Source organism: Bos indicus, chromosome 19 (genome assembly GCF_029378745.1).
Source record: "Bos indicus isolate NIAB-ARS_2022 breed Sahiwal x Tharparkar chromosome 19, NIAB-ARS_B.indTharparkar_mat_pri_1.0, whole genome shotgun sequence".
Lineage (NCBI taxonomy): Eukaryota > Metazoa > Chordata > Mammalia > Artiodactyla > Bovidae > Bos > Bos indicus.
In genome coordinates this window covers 42165650-42188315 of record NC_091778.1, presented here as the reverse complement: position 1 = coordinate 42188315, position 22666 = coordinate 42165650, and the positions used below count along the sequence as shown (strand labels likewise).

General features: G+C 38.8%; 1 protein-coding gene and 1 long non-coding RNA gene across 7 annotated transcripts in view; one reads left to right on the top strand and one right to left on the bottom strand.

Moving 5' to 3' along the window:
• Window positions 1–6247: 6247 nt before the first annotated feature.
• Window positions 6248–22666, bottom strand: part of LOC109573666 (uncharacterized) — a 70422-nt gene continuing 54003 nt past the window's right edge. The window contains exons 5-7 of one of the 6 annotated variants that reach the window (XR_011562083.1): window positions 8581–22666; window positions 7764–7862; window positions 6248–6624 (exon numbers count right to left, since the gene is read on the bottom strand). The exon at window positions 8581–22666 is cut by the window's right edge and continues 15455 nt beyond it. This is a non-coding gene — a long non-coding RNA (uncharacterized lncRNA). The other 5 variants (XR_011562079.1, XR_011562082.1, XR_011562081.1 and 2 more) reach the window with 5 other exon arrangements.
• Window positions 8302–15781, top strand: LOC109574493 (keratin, type I cytoskeletal 25). Its single transcript, XM_019982540.2, has 8 exons — window positions 8302–8730; window positions 9035–9117; window positions 9668–9824; window positions 12051–12212; window positions 12298–12423; window positions 14175–14392; window positions 14889–14956; window positions 15672–15781. The coding sequence occupies exons 1-8, from the start codon at window positions 8302–8304 to the stop codon at window positions 15779–15781; spliced, it is 1353 nt and encodes a 450-aa protein (XP_019838099.2).

Genomic DNA, 22666 nt, shown 5'->3' with positions numbered 1-22666 from the left:
AATGGAAGTCATAAGTTCAATGGTGTAGAGTTGGATTGGGTTAGGTTAAAAGTACTTTGATGGTACAGGGAAGGAAGTGCGAGGGGGGTTCAGGATGGGGAACACATGTACACCCGTGGTGGATTCATGTTGATGTATGGCAAAACCAATACAATATTGTAAAGAAATTAGCCTCCAATTAAAATAAATAAATTAATATTTTAAAAATAAATAAATAAAAGTACTTTCAATTGCAGGACCATAATACCGCTTACTCTTTGGAGGGACAGTTATGACCAACCTAGATAGCATATTAAATAGCAGAGATGTTACTTTGCCAACAAAGGTCCATCTAGTCAAGGCTATGGTTTTTCCAGTGGTCATGTATGGATGTGAGAGTTGGACTGTGAAGAAGGCTGAGCGCCGAAGAATTGATGCTTTTGAACTGTGGTGCTGGAGAAGACTCTTGAGAGTCCCTTGGACTATAAGGAGATCCAACCAGTCCATCCTAAAGGAGACCAGTTCTAGGTATTCATTGGAAGGACTGATGCTGAGGCTGAAGCTCCAGTACTTTGGCCACCTCATGTGAAGAGTTGACTCATTGGAAAAGACTCTGATGCTGGAGGGATTGGGGGCAGGAGAAAGGGACGACAGAGGATGAGATGTCTGGATGGCATCACCGACTCAATGCACATGAGTTTGGGTGAACTCAGGGAGTTGGTAATGGACAGGGAGGTCTGGCGTGCTGCGATTCATGGGGTCGCAAAGAGTCGGACACGACTGAGCAACTGAACTGAACTGAATTGAATACCGATGTCTTACATTTATGGACTGTGCTTTAATCTTTCTTTCTGTGAATTCACCATTTTGATCTTCATAAAGGCTTATAAGATAAGTGTTTTTATTATTTTTATTTACATAAAAGGCATAAACATTCAAATAAATTAAGCAATTTCCCCAGAGTTACACAGATGATGGGCGGTGGGGGATAGATTCAAATTCAGATCTCCCTTTCTTCCTCGCTGACCAGAGTCTTAATTGACCAGGAAAAAATCAATAACTTCCCCCAAGCACATTCTATTTCACACTAAGTTTCCATTGCCATCCAGGAATGTCCATCATCAACAGATTCTTGTGTGCATAGATGTATTCTTTTCCTCTCTGTTCACCACCCATCTCCAGCTCCTTTCCAGCAGCAACCTTCTCTGTCTCCATATTTATTAAGTCCTGGTCACTAGATATCCTCTCTCTTAGGCTGCAAGCTACTTCATTATGTCTTGTTACCATCTCATTCTGACTAGCAGGGTCATCCAGAGGCTCCATCTTCTAGGAACTGGAGGACTAGAGCCACAACTACAGCTCTCTCAAGACACCTGGCTAATTCACCATCTTAATACCACAATGTTGGACCCTCTTTGTCTGCGACCACCAGTGCTAGTCACTCCTTGTTCTAAAGAGTGTTCTTCTTTCCAAAAACAAAATCTAACTTCCATTTTTCTATATCCACTCTTTCCTATTTAGATAAAAAGACTTGTCTCTCTAAACAAGACAGATTTATATTTAATACAAACTTAAGTTATGATCCCAAAATGCATGGTTTTAGCTAATAGTTCTGGAAAGCATAAGTATGAGGGCTGGAAAACTTAAGTACTCATCCACATTTCTAAGAATTCAGTCTTAGTGAAAAAAAAAGGTAAAACACTGATATCAATAGTTAACAAATCTCCAAAACTTTCATTCAGTTCAGTTCAGTTCAGTCGCTCAGTCATATCTGACTCTGCAACCCCATGGACTGCAGCATGCCAGGCTTCCCTGTCCATCACCAACTCCTGGAGTTCACTCAAACTCACGTCCATTGAGTCGGTGATGCCATCCAGCCATCTCATCCTCTGTCATCCCCTTCTCCTCCTGCCTTCAATCTTTCCCAGCATCAGGGTCTTTTCAAAAGAGTCAGTTCTTTGCATCAGGTGGCCAAAGTATGGGAGTTTCAGCTTCAGCATCAGTCCTTCCAGTGAATATTCAGGACTGATTTCTTTCAGGATGGACTGGTTGGATCTCCTTGCAGTCCAAGGGATTCTCAAGAGTCTTCTCCAACACCACAGTTCAAAAGCATCAATTCTTCGGTGCTCAGCTTTCTTTAAAGTCCAACTCTCACATCCATACATGACCACTGGAAAAACCATAGCCTTGAGCAGACGGCCTTTGTCGGCAAAATAACGTCTTGCTTTTTAATAAGCTGTCTAGGTTTGTCATAATTTTCTTTCAAGGAACAAGCATCTTTTAATTTCATGGCTGCAGTCACCAACTGCAGTGATTTTGGAGCCCAAGAAAATAAAGTCTCTCACTGTTTCCATTGTTTTCCCATCTATTTGCCATGAAGTGATGGGACTGGATGCCATGATCTTAGTTTTCTGAATGTTGAGTTTTAAGCCAACTTTTTCCCTCTCCTCTTTCACTTTCATCAAGAGGCTCTTTAGTTCTTCTTCACTTTCTGCCATAAGGGTGGTGTCATCTGCATATCTGAGGTTATCATATTTATCCCAGCAATCTTGATTCCAGCTTGTGCTTCTTCCAGCCCAGCGTTTCTCATGATGTACTCTGCATATAAGTTAACTAAGCAGGGTGACAATATACAGCCTTGACGTACTCCTTTCCCAATTTGGAACCAGTCTGTTATTCAGTATCCAGTTCTAAAACTTTCATTGGGCACTCTTAATTGTAAACAACCAAACCTTGTCCAGCATCCATCATCCAGACCTTGGCTAACAGAATATGTCCTAGACATTTCACCATCAGGCCCTTGGAAACAAATATTTTACAGAACAGGCTGAGAAGGTACTGCCTTGAAAAATCAGGACCAATGAGAGCTCATGGCCTCTGGAGTAAAACTCAGCATGGAGGAACCAGGCAGGATCTCCCTCCTCAGTCCTACAAGGACAGCAAAAACACAGACAGGCAAGATACAGTTTTGTGCTATATTAGAACTTTCTGAGAACATCTGAAAGGCCCTATTTTGTCTCCGATTCAGATATTTCAGATGTTCCCTGAGCCCCAAGGGCTGATGCAAGAGTCATAGTCTTGAATGTGACCAATTTGAGGCTACACCCAACCATGGTACAGCCAGAGTACTGCCATCTTCTTTCCGAAAACACACCATACTGAACATGTAGGTTCTTCTTCCTCCCCATACCCCATTTAAGAATGAAAAATGTATAAAACCAAAAAGATAGAAAAAAAATAAGAGAAGAAACAAAGGTGGATTTTTTTTTTTTTTTTTTGGAAGAAAGGAAGTGGCAGAAGAAGCCTCAATAACAACAACAAAATGCATGTTCCTGGAACTAGTCAACTTCATAAAATCCAAGAGAGATTCAAGGCTCAGAAGAACCAGGTTATGATGGAGGACTGGGCTGAAGGATGAAGCTGAGGGCACAGTGACTGACAGAGGAGGAAGTACCATGATACTAATGACACATACCCTTCAAGAGCCCTCATTAGCACAAGGCACAAAGGGGGCCCTAGAATTAGGTTTATATGGCCACTTTTTGTAAAATTTGCAAAACTAAAATAATTTACCCCAATTAGTGAAATCTGCTGTCTGTTTCCATGCCAACGTCCCTTCCATCATCAGTTTCCCTCAGATCTGGTGGTGTTTGGATATCCACAAGCATTCTGAGGGCCATTCTAAGATAAAGGGACCATTGTTATTATCCAAATGTAACATCTGAGAGGGAGCAAAAGGTGCTGTTAATCAGGCGCACTAGTAGGCATGAACTGATCTGTTGTAGGCATATGAATATAGAGTCACTTTAAGTGGAGAAAAAATTCAGTTGCACATGGTGGGATATATTTATGAGGTTTTCATCATTTCCATGGGTGGCTTCTAGCAGAATCCCACTGCCCTGATGAGCTGACTCAAACGTGAATGCATTTCAGTTGTCTTATGCTAAGTGAAAGAAGTCAGACTTAGGGATACATACTGTATGATTCCATTCACATGACATTCTGGAATAGGCAAAACTATAGACATAGAAAATTGATCAGTGTTTTTCTGGAGCTGGGGCTGTGGGGATAGGCTGATGACAAAGGGGTACAAAGGAATTGGGGGATGAGTAACAGAACTTTCTATATCTTGATTGTAGTGAGTGTTACATGACTATGAATTTGTCAAAACTCATAGAGTATGCTTAAAGAATGAATTTTATTATACATACATTAAACCTCAACAAATCTGGCTAAAATGAACTAACAAAAAGCTTTAAGAATTCTACCTTAAAGAAAAATGAAAACATGTCTGGCATTATTAATAACAGCAAAAAGTAGGAAACAATCTGAAAGTTCCTAAATAAGATAGTGGTTAAACAAATTACTTAATATTAGGTTTGGCCCTGAGTAACAATAACAAAATAACATGACTTTACACAGATAGAAGTTTGTTTCTCTCATACATAAAAATTCAAAAGTAGGCTAATCAGGGCTGTGGATGGTAGCTTTGTGCCTCAGGGCATCCTCTGGGACCCATATTCCTTTCAGTTTTCCACTCAGCCATACCCAGGATATGGTGCCAGCTCACAGTCCAAGACGACCCTCCAACCCTCATACGCAGCCATCACACCCTGAACCAGGATGGAGGAAATGGAGAAGACAGGACAAAAGATGTGTGTCTGCTTTCTCTTAAAGTTTTCTAGAACTTGCCACATATACTGCTTACATCATCAGTTCCGTTCAGTTCAGTCACTCAGTCGTGTCCAACTCTTTGAGACCCCATGAATCGCAGCACACCAGGCCTCCCTGTCCATCATATCAGCTACTTAATTGCATTGCCACAGCTGGCTGCAAAGAAAGCTAGAGATAGTAGTCTTTCTTGTGGAGAGCTATTGCCCAGCTAAAATTGAGGGTCAGCCAACGGTTTCATCCACATTGGGCACCCATCCATGCACTAAAGTATATTATGCAACGTGAACAAAACAAGTTACAGAACAACACATTTAACACTTAAGACTCACAGATAGCGTGTGTATTTTTACATGCTGTGTATGTGTGCAAATGAATAGAAATCCATTTGGAAGGGTGAAAACATCTGAATGGGTAAACTGCAGTTTCCTGAGAAAGCAGGGAAGACAAAAGAGAGGGGAAGGTAAGGAAGGACTTTAACATTTTATTCTATAGATACTGCTATGTTTGTTTCTATCAAGAATATTTTCCTGTTGTTTTATGGCAGAAACTAACACAACGTCAAAAAGCAATTATCCTCCAATTTTAAAAAAAAATCATATATTCATGCAGAGAGTAGAATGGTGTTGCCAGGGACTGGAGAATGGAGGAAAAAGGGTACATAATTTTACTTAAAAGATGAATTAATTCTGAGGATCTAATGTGTAGCATAATGACTAAAGTTAATTATACTGTTAATTATACTGAATACTTGAAATTTGCCAAGAGAGCAGATATTACATGTTCTCACCAAAAAGAAAAAAAAAGGTAACCATATGAGGTGATAAATGCATTTACTAACTTGATTGTGAGAATAATTTCTCACAATTGTAATACAATTCTGTAATACTGTATTACAATTTATGCATTACAGTTTTGTCAGTTGGTTCTCAATAAAACTGGGAAAATTAATAAATAAAAGCTGGGGGATGGGAATTTCCTGGAGATCCAATAGCTATGACTCCATGCTTCCATGATCAAAGGTCCAGGTTCAATTCCTGGTCAGGGAACTAAGATCCTGTGTACTGCACAACCAAAAAAATAAAATTTTTAAACTGGGGCGAGGGGAAACAGACTGTAGTAAAGTCGATCAAACGCACTACACAGATATCAATTGCATTTCTTAGTACAATTTGTCCAGAAAGCATGATTCTAAAAGATATCTTTAGCAATATTAGATAAGTATCTGGAAATAGTTCTTTAAAAAGGATGCAAAAGCATATTATGAAGAAATCTGTACCTTTTCACTGAAGAACATTAAGGAAGACCTAAATAAATGGAAAGAATATTCAACTTTTTGGATAGACATACACAATATCACAGAGATGTCAATTTTCTTCAAATAGCTTTATGGATTCCAAGCAAATTTGGGCTATTATTGTATTTGAGAATCAGGCTTTAAATTTTATATGAAAGAAAAATACAGAAGGAATATTTGACTTGATGGCAAATAAGAACAAAGGAATACTTGCCTTACCAGATACCAAGTTATATTATGGAGCAACGGTAACCAAAACAGTATGTTTCTGCACCAGACCAAAAAATAGTAACAGTTGAATCCCCACCTAAACAAAGCTTTATTGAGGACTTTGATTTCCTGACTTATTGAGGCACTGGACAGTTTCTTTATGACAATATGGCATGGCATTGCAGGAGAGGGTGACACTATTCTGCACACAGTGCTGAAATCATTATCCATATTGGAAAAGTGAAATTTGATTATATACCACAGAATATACAAAAATTATTCCAAACTACCAAAGCCTTAAATGTGAAAGGCAAAATGTTTCGAGTATATTACCGGAAGACACTTTTATGACATTGTAGAGTTAATCACTTCCTTAAGTTAGATAAAATAATCACAGTCGAAAAATGAAGAGTGATGTGTGTGTGTGTGTGCTTAGTCACTCCATCATGTCCAACTCTTAATTCAACCTATTTAAAAATAAGACGATAATGAGTCAATATTCAGAATATAAAACAAACTCCTACAACTTAACCAAAAAAAAAAAAATCCAGCATGGTATTTTAAGTGGGCAAGGACTTAAGTAGACATTTCTCCAGAGAAGATATGTAAATGGCCAACAAGGACATGAAAAGCTGCCCAACATCACTAATCATTAGGGAAATGCAAATCAAAATTACAATGAGATACCCCCTGATAAGGTTACTATCAAAAAAAGGAAATAACAAATGTTTGTGATGATGTGGAGAAATTAAAATCCTTGTGCACTATGTATGGAAATATAAAATAGTGCAGCACTATGGAAAATAGTACAGTATTTCTTCAAAAAATTAAAAATAAAATTTCCATATGATCTAGTAATTCTACTTTGGGGTATGTTTCCATGAAAAGGGTACGCAAAGACTGGAACAGATATGTATATATCCATGTTCATAGTTGCATTATACACTATCTAAAATAGCTAAAAAGTGGATGCAACCCAAGTGGCCACTGACTGATGAATGGATAAACAAAATACATGCAATGGAACATTATTCAGGCTTAGAAAGAGAGGAAAATCTGATACATGCTGCCACGTGGATGAACTCTGAAGACATTTTGCTAAGTGAAACAAGCCAGTCACAAAAGGACAAATAATGTAGGATTCTACTTAACACAAGTGTCAGAACAATGACTGGCACATAGTAGGTTCTAAATGAATGAAGGAATTAACCCATATTTTCACAACAGCCTCACATAATAAATATTCATGGAAATTTTGTCCATAGGCCAATTTCCAGATTTTTTTCCCCCAAATTGACATAATATTTAGAGTTTTCAATGAATACGTGGGAATCCACATCTAGAAAGTAGCTTACTGATGACTTTCACCTAAGCGAAACCACCACGAAGTAGAAACAGGTGAAATATTTCTTTCCAGATTTTTGCTTCAAATTTTGCAAGGTCAGGAAATAAGTTAATGTCCTTCCAAACTCCCACAACCCATAACAGCAATTAGGGGTGTGTTCCTAATTACCAAAATGGATGTGAGAAGACAACTATACCCAGACATAAGTACATGTCAACAAAACACCCTGCATGTCAGCCAAAATGGAAATTAACTTCCTACCAGAAACAGCAGCAACAGTTGAGGAGAAAAGTCAGTGGTTGAAGATCCAAGCTGTGGAAATAATGATTGCTGTCCTGTCCTCTATTTATGTGGAAAGAACTGTAAAAACAGAAGCAGTAAAAGTCTCAGAAACATCAAAATCTACCTTGGCCTAACAGCCCAAAACCATGACGCCAGATTTTTATTCAGTGGTGGACTGGTGAGTTTTTATCTTCTAAGGAGGGAAGTGAGGAATGACTCACTCACAATTTTAAAATGTAATAAGGAACCTGAAATTGCTCCACCCAGACCCATTTCTCAGATAACCACCAACCTGGGGGCAACTGCCTTCCTACAGAAATGAGCCAGGCAAAGTTAGATACTAATTAGGAAAATTCATCTAATTAAGCTAACTTGCTGAGGCTGGCAAGCGGTGTTTAACTCTATGTAGGCAGAATTTCATCCAGACACACTTGAGCATTGTCTATAAAAAGGGCAACAGACGAGCTGGGATGGGCAGTCTCTCCACTCCGGCTTTCATAAGCACATCTCTGATACCATGTCTCTTCGACTTCCCAGTGGATCCAGGAGGGCCAGTCCCCGTCCCACCACGGGCTCACTCAGGCTCTCCGGTGGGGGAGCCAGCTTTGGAGCTGGGAATGCTTGCAGCATGCCTGGAATTGGAAGCAGTTTCTCCTGTGCCTTCGGGGGCAGCTCATCAGGAGGAAACGCCTTGGGGGGCAATCCCTGTGCTGGCTTTACTGTGAATGAGGGGGGCCTCCTTTCTGGCAATGAGAAGGTGACCATGCAGAATCTCAATGACCGCCTCGCATCCTACCTGGAGAATGTTCGTGCCCTGGAGGAGGCCAATGCTGACCTGGAGCAGAAGATCAAGGGCTGGTATGAGAAATTTGGGCCCGGATCTTGCCGTGGTCTTGATCATGACTATAGTAGATATTTCCCGATAATCGAGGATCTTAAAAACCAGGTAATAAATTACACTTTGCCATCCTTTTTTATGTACTTTTATTTCCAAATGTTCTTTTTCTTTCTTCGCTGAATACTAAAAACATTTCTCATTCCTACTTGTGACTTCTTAAAGGGAATTTCAATTTAGCGTTGGAAATAAGCACTAAGTAGATTCAGTAGTTATGATGAAAATGTCACTAACTATCTAGTAACTATATTTAACTTGGATTATTTCCATTTCCTAATCTTAAACACACACACGCTTTTTGGTTTTTACCAGTTATGATAAATTGCCTCTAAAAAGTCAAACTCCCTGCTTCCAGATCATTGCTTCCACCACCAGCAATGCCAATGCTGTTCTGCAGATCGATAATGCCAGGCTGACTGCTGATGATTTCAGACTCAAGTAAGTAGCCTCACAGAGTGAAGAAAAAAAAAAAAAATTCACAAGGTCAATGAGAAGCATTTCATTAAATTTATTTTTTGATCCCTCATTAAATATTACCAACTCTGGTTCCAACACTGTAAAACGCTTGGACTTCAAACAAACAGAATGTTATTATTTTTTTTACTCTTTGGCTATAAAATATAAAGTATGAACTGCTATCAAAGCAGTGTGCAAAACCATAGTTCTTTTTCTGCCAAGGAAATATCTCAAAATAATTATGATACAACAAATTTTGAAAATGTCTCTTGTGACCAAATGTGTCACTTTATATTTTTTTAACTTTTGATTATGTATTGGGTTATAGCCGATTAACAATGCTGTGATAGATTCAGGTGAATAGCAAAGGGACTCAGCCATATATATACATATGTCCATTCTCCTCCAAACTCCCCTCCCATCTAGGCCAAATGTGTCACTCCATAATTCCAGAATTCTAGCATTTGATCATTGATCAGTGACTACTTCTCCAATCATGAAATAAACTGGAAAATCATTAACCCTCTTTAAGGTATGAAAATGAGCTGGCTCTTCATCAGAGCGTAGAGAGCGATGTCAATGGGCTTCGCAGAGTTCTGGATGAAATCACCCTCTGCAGAACAGACCTGGAGATTCAGTATGAAACCCTGAGTGAAGAGTTGACTTACCTCAAAAAGAACCATAAAGAGGTAAGAGCTGACTGCCCACATATTGCCATCCCTCTGCAGACACTATCCATCTAACAGGAGATAATGGACTTGACTTCTTAAGTAAGAAACTGGCACCAAAGATCCGTGATCAGACAGACATGAGGCCTGAGTGGTTCGTAGCAGTGGTGAAGTATTAGTCCAGATTCACCTCTGATCTCGCATCAAATTTCCCAAGGCAGGGAGGGGGAAAGAATCTTCTTCTCCATACCAATCAGAATTACAAAAGCAATGTTTCAGCTAGGCAATTATGGCTAAGTTAAAACGGCATACTTAGGAGATTACATCTAATTAGATAAAATAAATATACTTTAAGGATATCTTAAGGAAACCAGATCTAGATTTCTATAAACAGTGGCAGATTTAAAACACTTAAACACTTACTTCGTACACACTTAAGCATATGTCCTTAATGTATAATCTTAATATATATAATAGATATAAACTTAACATATATAAAAATAAGGAAACCGAAACTAAACATAAATGTACACTTCCAAATAAACATACATTTCCAAAGTGGTCACCATTGGAAGTTAGATTAAAAAATCAGACCATACAGCCATAACTCTGGACACATTTGGGGGAATGCTTTCAGAATCACTGTTTTCTGAGAAATCTTTATTCTTTGAAATTGAATTTATTTTAAAATAGTCAAAAAAGTTCTAAGAGTCATGCCAAACCTCAAAGCAAGAGATCAAGCTAAAAATGCAATTTGATTATCCATGAGGCTGTCTTGAAACGGTACCTAAAGAACCTTAATATGAACATACGGGTTCAGGAATGTTTATAGCCCATGGTAGCTACGTAATAATTTTTTTTTTTTAATCTTTGCCTGCACCACTCAGCATGTGATATCTCAGTTCCCCAACCAGAGATTGAACCCGTGCCCCTTGCAGTGGAAGCTCAGAGTCTTAACAACTGGACCACCAGGGAAGTCCCTATAACAAATTTTTGATGAATACAATTGATTTTTTAAATGATTCATTCACAGACAGACCCACCTGCATCTTTTTTTATCTTTTTCTTTTTATGCTTGAACTGAGGAAGTTTTCACTAAATCCTCAGAAGTAAAAACCCCACCTGGAGAAAGAGAAGGTATACAGATCACCGGGAAAAAAGAAAGCCTCATTATTGTCATTAGGTCCAATTCAGGGCCCGGGACATGGGCAGGCAGGAGGGTTTCCGCAGTAGAGACCTAAGCTGATCCCTACTGTTTCAATATGCACAGTCTTAGCAGTGATATCTGCTATCCACAACCTTAGAACTGAGTGCATCCCAACAGCCCACATCTCGGATGGGATAATAAGTAGACTTTGGCTGCAAAATTGATTCCAGCTTCTTTGATGATGACAATGATCCTAATAACTAGCATTTGTTTAGCATTTATACACCAGATAGTATTACTAGGTCTTATCACTAATAATTCTTTCACATCTTTCAACCACCCAGAGAAGGATATTTTTTTATTCTTATTTTATCTGAAAATCAAGACTAAAAAATTAAGGATCTTCCCAAGTTCACTTAACCACTATAGGGCAGAACCAGAGTTCATGCAAATATCTGTCTGACACTCAAGTCCATCATGACACCAGTCTTTGTGTAAGCTTAATAGCCTAACCGACAGCTAGGATTCTTTACAGGAGTAGGTTCTCCCTTTATTAACTGCAAATAAACAAATCTGTTTAAATTGTAAATATAAATATATAACAAATATTTGTTTATAATTATTCAGAATTCTTTAGACTCAGCTCTTGGATCATGTTCCTACTGTCTGAGGTCAAGAGAGCTGATCAGAGAACACTTCAAAGCTGGTCTCTTAAGTAAAATGCAGACCAGTGAATCAAGGTGGAGACATTTCAGCCATAAATAAATAGCATAAGAGATAAGAGTAACTAATTTTAAATATCTTAGGGATTTTCATTTGGGAAAGGAAGAAAGACTCTTTTCTGTGCAGCAGAACTAAAATCGATGAATTGGAGTTATAGGAGCAGGAATTAAACTGACCAGAAGGAAGAGCTTTGGAGCAATTAAAACTTTACAAGAATAAAACACATTACTTCATGAGACAGGAAATACGAAATGTAGAGGCAGCTGCACAGCCCGGGAGGTGGACCAGGAAAAACTCTTAAGAGCCCTACCAAATCTAAGCCTCTAGACTGTCTAGACATCCCTACACAGCTGGGCTGAACGCTCTTCCGCCTCCAGGAAATGCAGGTTCTGCAGTGCGCGGCCGGAGGCAACGTGAATGTGGAGATGAACGCAGCGCCCGGCGTGGACCTCACGGTTCTGCTGAACAACATGCGAGCCGAGTACGAAGCCCTGGCCGAGCAGAACCGCAGGGACGCTGAGGCTTGGTTCAACGAAAAGGTGAGCCTTAACCGGAAAACACCCGCTCTGCTTTTGAGGACTGTTCACAAAACTAAGATGTGCTCCCTCCTTTACACCTTGATAGAGCGCTTCGCTGCAACAGCAGATCACTGAGGACGTGGGAGCCACCACCTCAGCCAGGAATGAGCTGACAGAGATGAAGCGCAACCTCCAAACACTAGAAATTGAACTTCAGTCTCTCCTAGCCACGGTATGAAAAGGCTGATCTCTTATCATCTCCTAGGTTATCTTTTTCCTTCTTCTTTTTTTAAATTGATGCATAGTTGATTTACAATGCTGTGTTAGTTTGAGGTATAGAGCAAAGTGATTCAGATATATACATAGACTAGCTGAAAAACTAATTCCAACTTCTATGATGATATAATGATCATAATAACTAACATTTAATATGTGAATATTACATATATATATATCTTTTCCTGATTCTTTTTCATTATAGATTATTACAAAATATTGAATATAGTTCCCTGTGCTATACAGTAGGAACTTGTTGTTTATCTATTTTCTATAAAGTAGTGTATATCTCGGAGAAGGCAATGGCACCCCACTCCAGTACTCTTGCCTGGGAAATCCCATGGACGGAGGAGCCTGGTGGGCTGCAGTCCATGGGGTTGCTAGGAGTCGGACACGACTGAGCGACTTCACTTTCACTTTTCACTTTCATGCATTGGAGAAGGAAATGGCAACCCACTCAAGTATTCTTACCTGGAGAATCCCAGGGATGGGGGAGCCTGGTGGGCTGCCATCTATGTGGTCGCACAGAGTCGGACACGACTGAAGCAACTTAGCAGCAGCAGCAGCAGCAGTGTATATCTGTTAAGCCCAAGGTCCTAATTTATCACTTTTCGCCCTTCCCGCTTTGGTAACCATAAATTTGTTTTCTATGCCTGTGAGTCTGTTTCTGTTTTGTAAATAAGTTCATTTGCATCACTTTTTAGGTTCTACATATAAGTAATATATATTTGTCTTTCTCTGACTTACTTCACATATATGATAATCTCTAGTGGCGTCCATGTTGCTGCAAATGGCATTATTTCATTCTCTTTTATGGCTGAGTAGTATTCCATTGTGTATATACACACCACATTTTCTTTATCCATTCATCTCTTGATGGGTACTTATGTTCCTTCCATGTCTTGGCTACTGTAAATAGTATTGCTATGAACATTTGTGTGCACATATCTTTTCAAGTTAATATTTTCTCTGGATATATGCCCAGGAATGGGATTGCTGGATCACATAGTAACTCTATTTTTAGTTTTTTAAGGAACTTCCGTACTCTTTTTCCATAGTGGCTATACCAGTTTACATTCCGACCAACAGTGTAGGAGGGTTCCTTTTTCTTCACACATTCTCCAGTTTATTTGTAGACTTTTTGAGGATGGCCATTCTGACTGGTACGAGCTGATACTTCATTGTAGTTTTGATTTGCATTTCTCTAATAATTAGTGATGTTGAGCATCTTTTCATATGCCTATTGGCCATCTGTATTTCTTATTTGGAGAAACGTTTACTTGGGTCTTCTGTCCATTTTTTGACTGGGTTTTTTGTTTTATATTGAGCTATAGGAGCTGTTTATATATTTTGGAAATTAAGCTCCTATGTTCCCATTTTAAATGTGTGCCAGTTGATGTTAAAAGCCTTAACTGTGTTGAGAATATATCCATATATCAAAAAATATATATTTTTTTGTAGTTAACTTAGAACATAAGAAAAGAATGGTATTTTATGTAACAGCTGAAACAGCATCATTGATATCTTTTGGCTTATTCTACCAAAAAAGAAAAATTTGCTGATTTTTAAGAGTGTCTTCTTAACTATGTGTCAATGTGAAATCTAAAACAATTATAGGGAGAGGTAACAAATGGAAAAAGTCATCTATTAAAGCAAATGTCTGCATATCTGTATATCTATCCCAGCTTCTTTACTGTTTCCTAACAGAAACACTCCCTGGAGTGCTCCTTGACGGAGACGGAGGGCAACTACTGTGCACAGCTGGCCCAGATCCAGGCTCAGATCGGGGCCCTGGAGGAGCAGCTGCACCAAGTCAGGACGGAGACCGAGGGCCAGAAACTGGAGTATGAGCAGCTCCTGGACATCAAGGTCCACCTGGAAAAAGAAATCGAGACCTACTGTCTCCTCATTGGTGGAGATGATGGGTAAGTGGAATTCTTTACAGGGAAAATGCAATATACTAAAATCTGCTTGAACTTAGATACCTGGAAAGTGTACATAAATTGAAATGACCATATTTATGATCATAAATGCTAAATATTAAGCATGATACACTACTGCCAAGATACAAATTAGCCACATCTTACAAAACCAAGGTGCCACAAGCCCTGTTATTTAAGGTGAGAAGATTTTAAAAAACCACCTCTTGTTGCTAAAGAAAGTAGCTTCAACTGTGTGACCCAATGAAACTCTTCTCACCAAACAGCTAAAGAAAACAAGAGTAAAAAAAAGAAGACGCCTTCCCTGGCAGTCCAGTGTTAAGACACTATGCTTCCACTTCAGGAGGTGCAAGTTCGATCTCTGGTCAGGATACTATTAATAAGAAAACAAAAAAAGAAAACAAAAGAGTGACTCTAGAGTTAAAGGATTTCTTTCTAAGTCACTCTCCTATGTGACATTTTCAACAATTTGTGTCCACAGGGCTTGCAAGTCTGGAGGTTACAAGTCTAAAGACTATGGAGCTGGAAATGTGGGGAACCAAATGAAAGGTAATTAAAATGGAATTCTGATTTTATGTTATTCTACTTCATTTTCAGTGCACAGCTTGACTGTTTTCATATTTCCAGGCCTCAGCAAGAACAGATGTAACAAAGGACTGTAGTAGATACCAGTGTGTGCTAGATGTCTAGTGATGTGTGCTAATTTTAATCAAAGTGTTTTGTCATCACATTTTTAGTTAACCAAGAAATCAAAATTCCCCAAAAATGAGTCTGATCATTTGTGCTTCCTGCATAGTCCTTTCTATATAAAAATTCTATTATTCCTTTAATTAATATAACTTATTATTATTTTTCCACTTTTTTACTGTGGTAAAATACACAGAACATAAAATTTACTATCTTAACTATTTTAAGTGTATAGTTCAGTGGCATTAAGTACATTCATATTCTTGTGTAGTCATCATTACTGTCTATCTCTTTTCATTTTATAAAATTGAAACTCTATTCCTGTTTAAAAAAAAAAAAAACTCCCCTTTCCTCCTCCTCCCTCCAGTTTCTTCAACTCCCATTCTACTTTCTCTTGCTATGAATTTGACTACTCTAGGTACCTCATATAATTGGAATCATACCATATTTGTCTTTTTGTGATTGATTTATTTCTCTTAGCATAATATCCTCAAGACTCATCCACATTTTAGCTATTGTGATTTTATTCATCTTGTTTCAACTCTCTAAAAATTTCCTTTTAAACTTTGAATTTTAGATCCGGTCAAAGCCATTGTGGTTAAGAAAGTCCTTGAGGAGGTAGACCAGCGCAGCAAAATACTTACCCCCAGGCTCCACTCCCTGGAAGAGAAATCTCAAAGCAATTAATCTGATATACAAGAGACAGCATATGCCAAAAACTCTCTGAGAAGAGAAGGCATAATCTATCTGTCTGGGAAAATGAGCAAGTCTTAAAAAAAAGGTCTGTCCTCTTATCTTCCTGTTACTGAAATATAATCTCTGTCTGGGCAATCATTAGCATTATCAATAGTATCTTCCCATTTATCTGGAAGAACATCACATATAAATATGATGACTCATTTGATTACCCTACAGAAAATGTTGTCAGTTCTTTTTAGTCAATAAACCTTCTTCCTTTAGCAAGTTATCACTGGTGGTATTGTCTTGTCTTTAAAATGTTCATGTCTGTGGTACAGATGTGCAAACATCTAACAACAGCTCTTGATCTGCATGAGAACTTTAAAAAATAATTAAGATTTCTCCCTGGATTTTCATGAGGCTTTCCCAATAACTCAATATGAGATAAACTCAAAAGGAATAAAAATCCTTCCACTGAACCCCCAATCTGCCATGCTTTGACCTACAGCAAGTCTATTCCTTATCATAGTAGTGCATTTCAGGTTCATCTATAAAACAATAACAGTACTTCTCTCAAGTGCTTATTGTAAAGATTAAACAAATAAATTACCATAAAGTACACTTAGGGGTAAGCACTCAATAAATGTTAACTCATTTTTTAATACTCAATATTTATAAGGATTAATTTTCAGATCCCTTTTGAATAAATATTTAAACAATATTTCAAATGTAAAGGAGGTTAATCCAAAGTGCTGGCTTAGAATTTAAGTTCTTTTAATGAAGTACTTCATTTGTATTACAAAGTACACTTAATGTTGGTAACTCTCTTGATCAACATCTCCAAGAAAGGGAAATAAATTAGATAAACTGAAAACATAATTTCCTCAGATCAAATATTACATTCAGCTGACTCTTAATACTCTATAGATACCCATGTTGTAATACATTCATGAAAATTTGATTTCAAGATCCATCTGAAAGTGTTAAGCAGATAATAATAATTATTATTAAGCAGATAATAAGCACTAGAGTTATCCTTGAATTATTTTTATTGTATTCTTCTAATGAATCCTAGGCAGAGGACATTAGAGCCAAAATGCCTAATTATGTTCCCTATTAGATTATAAGAAATACAAATATTACAATATTAACTAGTCTGGAAGCATTTGAGAGGAGGAGAGCTTACTTTACACATTTTTACCACCACTGCCAAACCCATGCCTTGTACCATTGCTGCCCAATAACTGTTTCAATAATAAGTGTTTGCCTTGACCTGAAACAGGGGACTCTGGGCCCCTAAGCCATATTTCTCTGATGGCAGAGGACAAAAAAAAAAGGATATTAATGGGTACCTAAGGAGGCCACTGCTGCTGCTAAGTCGCATCAGTCGTGTCCAGCCCTGTGCAACTCCATAGACGGCAGCCCACCAGGCTCCGCCGTCCCTGGGATTCTCCAGGCAAGAACACTAGAGTGCGTTGCCATTTCCTTCTCCAATGCATGAAAGTGAAAAGTGAAAGTAAAGTCGGTCAGTCGTGTCCGACTCTTCACGACCCCATGGACTGTAGCCTACCAGGCCCCTCCGTCCATGGAGGCAATTTTCCAGGCAAGAGTACTGGAGTGGGTTGCCATTGCCTTCTCCAACCTAAGGAGGAAAGAAGGCCTAATAGGTCCCTAGATGGATCAAGGTTCTGTGCCCCTACATCCCTCAAGGTGAGGGGTCTTACAGAAGCAGAAGATATAGGAAGAGGTGGCAAGAATACACAGAAGAACTATACAGAAAAGATCTTCACGACCCAGATAATCACGATGGTGTGATCACCAATCTAGAGCCAGACATTCTGGAATGTGAAGTCAAGTGGGTCTTAAGAAGCATCACTACAAATAAAGCTAGTGGAGGTGATGGAATTCCACTTGAGTTATTTCAAATCCTAAAAGATGATGCTGTGAAAGTGCTGCACTCAGTATGCCAGCAAATTTGGAAAACTCAGCAGTGGCCACAGGACTGGAAAATGTCAGTTTTCATTCCAATCCCAAAGAAAGACAATGCCAAAGAATGCTCAAACTACCACACAATTGCACTCATCTCACACGCTAGTAAATGATGCTCAAAATTCTCCAAGTCAGGCTTCAATAGTACATGAACCATGAACCTCTAGATGTTCAAGCTGGATTTAGAAAACGCAGAGTAACCAGAGATCAAATTGCCAACATCCATTGGATCATAGAAAAAGCAAGAGAGTTCCAGAGAAATATTTACTTCTAACTTTATTGACTTTGCCAAAAGCTTTGACTGTGTGGACCACAATAAACTCTGGAAAATTCTTAAAAAATGGGAATACCAGACCACCTGACTTGCGTCCTGAGAAATCTGTATGCAGGTCAGGAAGCAACAGTAAGAACTGGACATGGAACAACAGACTGGTTCCAAATTGGGAAAGGAGTACGTCAAGCCTCTATATTGTCACCCTGCTTATTTAACTTATATGCAGAGTACATCATGAGAAATGCTGGGCTGGATGAAGCACAAGCTGGAATCAAGATTTCTGGGAAAAATATCAATAACCTCAGATATGCAGATGACACCACCCTTATGGCAGAAAGTGAAGAACTAAAGAGCCTCTTGATGAAAGTGAAAGAGGAGAGGGAAAAAGTTGGCTTAAAACTCAACATTCAGAAAACTAAGATCATGGCATCTGGTCCCATCACTTTATGGCAAATAGAGGGAAAACAGTGGAAACAGTGGCTGACTTTATTTTGTGGGGCTCAAAAATCATGGCAGGGGGTGACTGCAACCATGAAACTAAAAGACGCTTGCTCCTAGGAAGGAAAGTTATGACAAACCTAGACAGCATATTAAAAAGCAGAGACATTACTCTGCCAGCAAAGGTCCATCTATTCAAGGCTATGGTTTTTCCAGTAGTCATGTATGAATGTGAGAATTGGACTATAAGGAAAGCAGAGTGCTGAAGAATTGATTCTTTTGAACTGTGGTGTTGGAGAAGACTCTTGATAGTCCCTTGGACTGCGAGGAGATCCATCCAGTCCATCCTAAAGGAAATCAGTCCTGAATATTCCTTGCAAGGACTGAACTGAAGCTGAAACTCCAATACTTTGGCCACCTTATGTGAAGAACTGACTCTTTTAAAAAGACCCTGATGCTGGGAAAGATTGAAGGCAAGAGGAGAAGGGGACAACAGAGGATGAGATGGTTGGATGGCATCACTAACTCAATGGACATGAGTTTGAGTAAACTCCGGGCATTGGCAATGGACAGGGAGGCCTGGTATGCTGCAGTCCATGGGGATGCAAAGAGTCAGACACAACTGAGCAACTGAACTGAACTGAGGGGTCTTAATGTCTCTCCAAGAGCCAGACCCTGTTCAAGATGTGTAGCTGCTAAGTCGCTTCAGTCATGTCCAACTCTTTACAACCCCATGGACTGTAGCCCGTGTGGCTGCTCTGGCCATGGGATTCTCCAGGCAAGAATACTGGAGTGAATTGCCTTTCACTTCTCAAGGGAATCTTCCCAACCCAGGGATCAAACCTGCGTCTCTTAAGTCTCTTGCATTGGCAGGCAGGTTCTTTACCATTAGCACCACCTGGGAAGCCCTTGTTCAAGATTTATCCACATAAGATGTTGCAAGCTGATAAGCTTTGCTGAAGAAAAAAATTATATTAAAGGGAATGAAAGTGATTAGGATGTATGCTTATAAGTACAAAAAAAAAAGAAGTGAGGTTATTTTAAAACTGGGGTTTTCCAATTGGCACCTGGCTTTAGTCTTGTTTTCCAGTTTGTGCTTTAGTTAGTTTTGTTCTGATAGATATAATTTTTGGTTTCCTTTGTTCTCTGGGTCGATCTATTTTATTTTTGTTGGATTGTTTTGATTTTGCTTATGGGTATATATGTATATGTGTATATTCAGTCACACATTTTGTTATTATAAGCCTCTGCCTCTACACTGGGCTTTTGCAGTTCTGAGGAGTTTTCTTTTTTTTGGTTTTCTTTTTTCTTTCTTCTGTTTTTATTTTTTTATTTAAAATTTTCATTTTTTTAAACCCATTATATTTTTCTACATTTATTCCTTTGTTTGCCTTTCCTACTGTTCTTTTCCCCTTGCAGTTAATCTTTAATGTATATAAATCTTCTTCATCTACCTCTATTTAACTTTGCATATCTATTCTTTCTTTTCTTTCTTTCCTTTCCTCTCAACATATTTGTTAGCTTTGTTTTCATTGCTTTATTCCCCACTTGGCACCTTGCTTTAGTTTTATTTTCCAGTCTGTGCTTTAGTTAGTTTTATTCTTAACTGGTAAATATAATTTTTTTTATTTCCTCTGTTCACCAGATCAATCTACTGTGCTTTATTTTTGTTGGACTGTTTTGACTTTGCTCATGGGTGTATTTGTATATGCGTATATTCCATTATTTTAATTATTATTTGCCTGATTTTGTACCTGCCATTTGTCTAGGGTTCATCTTTGGTTTCTCATTTTTGGATATTTGTTTTAATCTCACTCAATGCTATAACAAACCACTTGTGGAATCTTTGCTTCTGACCAGAGATCAAGCTCTGAGCCTTCGGAGTGGGACCACTGACTCCAAGACCCTAGACTACAAGAGAACTAACCCTAGGGAGTATCAAATAGTGAGAACTCACACAAATGAAACCACTTGATACAAGACCCAGCATCACCCAGCCACCAGTAGCACCCTGTGCAGGACGCCTCATCTAAACAAAAAACAAAACAAAATATCAGCAGACAGGATTACCACCTCACTCAGCCTTGCCTCTCAGAGGAAAAACAAACAAACAGACAAAAACTCAGCACACACCTCACCCAGTATGAAACTTACACAAACCACCTTCAGATCAGATCAGATCAGTCGATCAGTCGTGTCCGACTCTTTGTGACCCCATGAATCGCAGCACGCCAGGCCTCCCTGTCCATCACCAACTCCCGGAGTTCACTCAGACTCACATCCATCGAGTCAGTGATGCCATCCAGCCATCTCATCCTCTGTTGTCCCCTTCTCCTCCTGCCCCCAACCCCTCCCAGCATCAGAGTCTTTTCCAATGAGTCAACTCTTCGCATGAGGTGGCCAAAGTACTGGAGTTTCAGCTTTAGCATCATTCCTTCCAAAGAAATTCCAGGGCTGATCTCCTTCAGAATGGACTGGTTGGATCTCCTTGCAGTCCAAGGGACTCTCAAGAGTCTTCTCCAACACCACAGTTCAAAAGCATCAATTCTTCAGCACTCAGCCTTCTTCACAGTCCAACTCTCACATTCATACATAACCACAGGAAAAACTATAGCCTTGACTAGATGAACCTTTGTTGGCAAAATAATGTCTCTGCTTTTGAACATGCTATCTAGGTTGGTCATAACTTTTCTTCCAAGGAGTAAGCATCTTTTCATTTCATGGCTGCAGTCACCATCTGTAGTGATTTTGGAGCCCAGAAAAATAAAGTCTGACACTGTTTCCACTGTTTCCCCATCTATTTCCCATGAAGTGGTGGGACCGGATGCCATGATCTTCGTTTTCTGAATGTTGAGCTTTAAGCCAACTTTTTCACTCTCCACTTTCACTTTCATCAAGAGGCTTTTGAGTTCCTTTTCACTTTCTGCCATAAGGGTGGTGTCATCTGCATATCTGAGGTTATTGAGATTTCTCCCGGCAATCTTGATTCCAGTTTGTGTTTCTTCCAGTCCAGCGTTTCTCATGATGTACTCTGCATATAAGTTAAATAAGCAGGGTGACAATAGACAGCCTTGACGTACTCCTTTTCCTATTTGGAACCAGTCTGTTGTTCCATGTCCAGTTCTAACTGTTGCTTCCTGACCTGCATACAAATTTCTCAAGAGGCAGATCAGGTGTTCTGGTATTCCCATCTCTTTCAGAATTTTCCACAGTTTATTGTGATCCACCCAGTCAAAGGCTTTGGCATAGTCAATAAAGCAGAAACAGATGTTTTTCTGGAACTCTCTTGCTTTTTCTATGATCCAGCAGATGTTGGCAATTTGATCTCTGGTTCCTCTGCCTTTAAGAAGAAAGAATTCAACCTTTTTCAAGGAAAGAATTCAACTTTCCTTGAAACTTGGGAAAAGGAGACCTCAAACACCATAAGCTAAAAAATAATAATAATGAAAAGGCAGAGAAATACTACACAAATGAAGGAATAAACTAGAAACACAGACGTCCAAATAAATGAAGAGGAAATAAGCAAACCTGAAAAAGAATTCAGAATAATGATAGTAAAGATGATCAAAAACCTTGACAACAAAATGCAGAAAATGCAAGAATCAATTAACAAAGACCTGGAAGAATTAAAGAATAAACAAAGAGACAAACAACACAATTACTGAAATTAAAAATACTCTAGAAGGAATCAATAGCAGAATATCTGAAGCAGAAGAACAAATCAGTGAGCTGGAAGATAAAATGGTGGAAATAACTTCTGAAGAGCAGAATAAAGTAAAAAGAATGAAAAGAACTGAGGATAGTCTCAGAGACCTCAGGGACAATATCAAACGCACCAACATTCAAAGTATAGGGGTCCCAGAAGAAGAAAAGAAAAAGAAAGGAAATGAGAAAATTTTTGAAGAGATTATAGTTGAAAATTTCCCCAACATGGAAAAGGAAATAGTCAATCAAGCCCAAGAGGCACAAAGAATCCCATACAGGATAAACCGAAGGAGAAACACACCAAGACACATACTAATCAAACTAACAAAGACTAAACACAAAGAAAGAATATTAAAAGCAGCAAGGGAGAAGCAACAAGTAACATACAAGGGAAAGCCCATACACTTAACAGCTGATCTTGCAGCAGAAACTGCAGGCCAGAAGGGAATAGCAGGATATAGTCAATGTATTGAAAGGGAAAAATCTAC

What these genes read in the sequence shown, in the direction of transcription:
- LOC109574493 (XM_019982540.2), top strand. Translation starts at nt 8,302, where the DNA reads ATGTCTCTTCGACTTCCCAGTGGATCCAGGAGGGCCAGTCCCCGTCCC. An exon ending in TCGAGGATCTTAAAAACCAG is followed by an intron (nt 8,731 to 9,034) that starts GTAATAAATTAC and finishes CCCTGCTTCCAG; the next exon opens with ATCATTGCTTCCACCACCAG. An exon ending in CTCATTGGTGGAGATGATGG is followed by an intron (nt 14,393 to 14,888) that starts GTAAGTGGAATT and finishes TTGTGTCCACAG; the next exon opens with GGCTTGCAAGTCTGGAGGTT.